This window comes from Chenopodium quinoa, unplaced genomic scaffold, assembly GCF_001683475.1.
Source record: "Chenopodium quinoa cultivar QQ74 unplaced genomic scaffold, ASM168347v1, whole genome shotgun sequence".
NCBI lineage: Eukaryota > Viridiplantae > Streptophyta > Magnoliopsida > Caryophyllales > Amaranthaceae > Chenopodium > Chenopodium quinoa.
In genome coordinates, this window is record NW_018745068.1 from 1259440 (window position 1) to 1262882 (window position 3443).

The window sequence follows — 3443 nt, forward strand, 5'->3', positions numbered from 1 at the left end:
TTAAGTTTTACACTATTTTTGATAGTTTTTAAGCACAACATGTGTATTCGTACATACGTACTCAGCTTTGCTGATTTCTACTTTTGTGTTTGTGTTTGACTTTCCTTTGGATTGGCCTACTATGACCTATTTATATGGCGAGTAGAGGGTTGAATAAAGAAGAAGTAACATGTACTTGAGGCATGAAGAGCATGATGGGGTAGAGTGTAGAGAGTTACTTGTTATGTTTCTTAGTTTTGATATTTTTGAATTATTGGTTATTGTTTATGGACTAACATTATTATGTTTGTTTTTAATTAGTTTTTAAGACATGTCATGTTTGAATTGGTTCCAACTTGTGAATGTTTTATTCTACTTTTGTTTTGAGGTTGTGAACTCAAGTTTTAATTTTAAAAGTTGGCTTTTATTTTTAGACTTCCGCTGTGTGGCTTTTAAAATTAGCCTTAGCCGTTATCACGGTGGCGGTAATATTTTGGTTAGTTTCTAAAAAGGGTTTTATTTAGAGAAAAATGAGTATTTTTAGAAGAAGGAAATTTTCAGGGTATTACAAAGAAAGTGATATCAGAGCCAGGTTGGATTTTAATTACCACTAAAGCAAACAACGTTTTTTTAGGTACCTATGTTTTAAAGCTTGGCCAAGTGCTTATTTAATTAAGTTTGAAATTTTTTTTAGAGGTTCGAATTTTTGTAAGAAGGCCGAAAATTCTTTTTTTTTTTAATTAAATGGTCCGGATTTTTTTTTTAATAAGGGCCGAAATTTTTTTTAAAATAAAAAGGGGTCCGAAATTTTTATTATTTTGGACAATTGTTTTCGAAAAATAAATTCATTTTATAAAAAAAATTGTATGTGTGTAGGTATGTGAAGGAATTAAGGTATGTAATTATGTGTTAATTGCTTTGAAAGCATGTGGTGAGATTGGGAATGAAAGAAAGGGCATATAGGTTTGAATTGTATGTCTTCCTATGTGCATATTTTATTTATGTAAGGTATTCAAGCATGTTGTATGATAATACGTATCTATGTGAAAGCACGTTTATGTGTAATAACCTAAATTGTATGATTGAGCACCAAACTTAAATTTTTGCAAGGAACTGTATATTGATTGGAAAAGAAATTTCTCTCATTGAGTCATAACCCGAAATACCTTGCAGGATGTTTGATTTACCTGGTAGATTCACTACCATGAGTACTTTAGTAAAGAAAGACTATGAGCATGTGTGGGATTATATTTGCAGGATTCGCTTTTATTGTACTTATAGGTCTGATGTGTTTGGAGAGCGTCATTTTGACCAACCTGACTATGTCTGTGCCATGATTGTTCATTGTTTGCCTAACTATCCTCCCTATGAAGCTATTAAGAGTCGCTTTTGTGATTTTCATTTGCCTAATGGTGTAGCTAACTATACTAAGTATAAGGACTCTAATGGTCAGTGGGGAGCAGATTAGAGACATTTATACTGTTACATTGCTCACAAAGAATTCATTTACCTTAACCCTCAATATGCTTCTTATCCTCCGCCTTACCATAACTTTAGTGATCCAGCTCCACAACAAAATGCACGTTATTATTCTTCAGAAAACAATGATTCCATGTCTGAGTTAAAACCTGAGCAAACTTATGAGAGTCAGGGTGAGCCAATGGAGCAAGATAATGAGTCTGGAGATTCTTCATGTGAAATCATTCCTAATCCAAATCCTCTAAGCCCTCCAATAATCATTAACTTAGATTCTGATGAGTCTGATGATGATCCCGAGGAAGATGATGTTGTTGATGATGATGATGATGATGATGGTGGTGGCAATGATGGTGATAATGGGAGTGATCCTGAGTATAATCTAATGAAGTACAAGGAGATAAAAGACAAGATTGACAATGTCAACATTTGAAAATTTTAGACTAACTTTCTTTAGTATTTTGAGTATTTAATTCATTCTTCATTCTTAGTTACAGTTTAATAAAATACTGCGTGAGTAATAAGTAGCAAAGCTACATTAGGGATATTCCAAACATTTCTTTTCATTATTTCAATAAAGTATCATTTATTCTCTATATTTATTTCCATTTTCAACAACCTTATCAAACGTCATTTATTACCTTTATTTTATATAAATGGTATCAAGGGAAATGACTCAAAAACATTTTTGTGATGTATTAACCTAAGTGAAATGGTTACATGACAACCAAAACAATATGTTGAATTATTAGTAGGAGAAATGAGTAGATGCTTCTACTATAATTCAAAATGACTGCTTGTATGCTTGAAATAAATTAAAGTAGCTTGATTATCGTCTAGTTACAAGAGATTTGTGACCAACCTAATAGTAGTCATCTCTTTATTCAGGAGGACTAGAATGGCAAAGAGAAACAACAATAACAATGATCTGAATGAGGTAGTAAAGCAATTAGCTGATGTAGCTCAACAATTAGCTGAAAGGAATAACAATAACAATCCTAACCCTGCTGGGGAGTTGTTTAAGAAGATAGCCCAAAGCAAACCTCCTACTTACCAGGGAGAACCTGACTCAACTGTCCTTGGAAACTGGTCGAGAGAGTTTGACAAGTTGTTTGTGGCAGTAGCATGTCCTAATGAGTCCAAAGTGAGTAGTGTAGCTTATTATTTAAGGGGTGAAGCAGATCTGTGGCGGCAGCAGAATGAACAAGCTGAGAGAGCATTACCTAATTTTGGATGGAATGTGTTCAAGGAACAAGTGAGGGATAAGTTCTACCCTATATTCTTGCAGAAGCATAAAGCTGATGAGTTCTTGGAACTTAATATGGGGACTATGTCGGTGACTGAGTATTACATTAAGTTTATCGAGCTGTCTAGGTTTGCAGAAGATACTGTGGCTACTGATAGGCAAAAAGCTAGAAGGTTTGAGAAGGGATTGCCTCTTTCTCTCCAAAGAAAGTTGTCAGGACAAGTGTTTGACAATTTGGATGAGTTGTATGGTAGAGCAGCGTATTTACATGTGTTAGAGTTGAAGGAGAAAGCTGAAAAGGCTGAGTTGGAAGCTAGGGAGAAAAGAAAGGAGCCTATGACTAGTTCTGGACCGTTTGGAAACCAGAACAACTTTAAGAAGCAAAAGTTTAACAACCACCAAAGCAATAACTTCCAGAACAATAGGAACAACCAAGGTGGGCGCAATTTTCCTAAGGAAAATAGGAACCATCCTGGAGATCGTAACCAGAGGATATATTACTGTAAGAGATGTTCCAACAACCACTAAGGAAAGACTGTGAGGGTAACTTAGTCACTTGAAACCTATGCAACAAGAAAGGGCATAGGGCATATGAGTGTTTCTCTAAGAATAAAGGGGTCAAGGAAACAACCAATTTAAGGGTAGTGGACAGAATTGGAATCCGCAAAAAGGAGGTTAAGGTAGCAATGGGAGTTAAGTGAACAAGGGGACGCAGTTTCAAAATGGCAGTAAGAATACCAAT

The 3443-nt window shown here is 34.8% G+C and overlaps 1 protein-coding gene across 1 annotated transcript; it reads left to right on the top strand.

Moving 5' to 3' along the window:
• The first annotated feature begins 2353 nt into the window (after nucleotides 1–2353).
• Nucleotides 2354–3229, top strand: LOC110709485. Its single transcript, XM_021887707.1, has one exon. The coding sequence runs from the start codon at nucleotides 2354–2356 to the stop codon at nucleotides 3227–3229; it is 876 nt and encodes a 291-aa protein (XP_021743399.1).
• The last annotated feature ends 214 nt before the right edge of the window (nucleotides 3230–3443 follow it).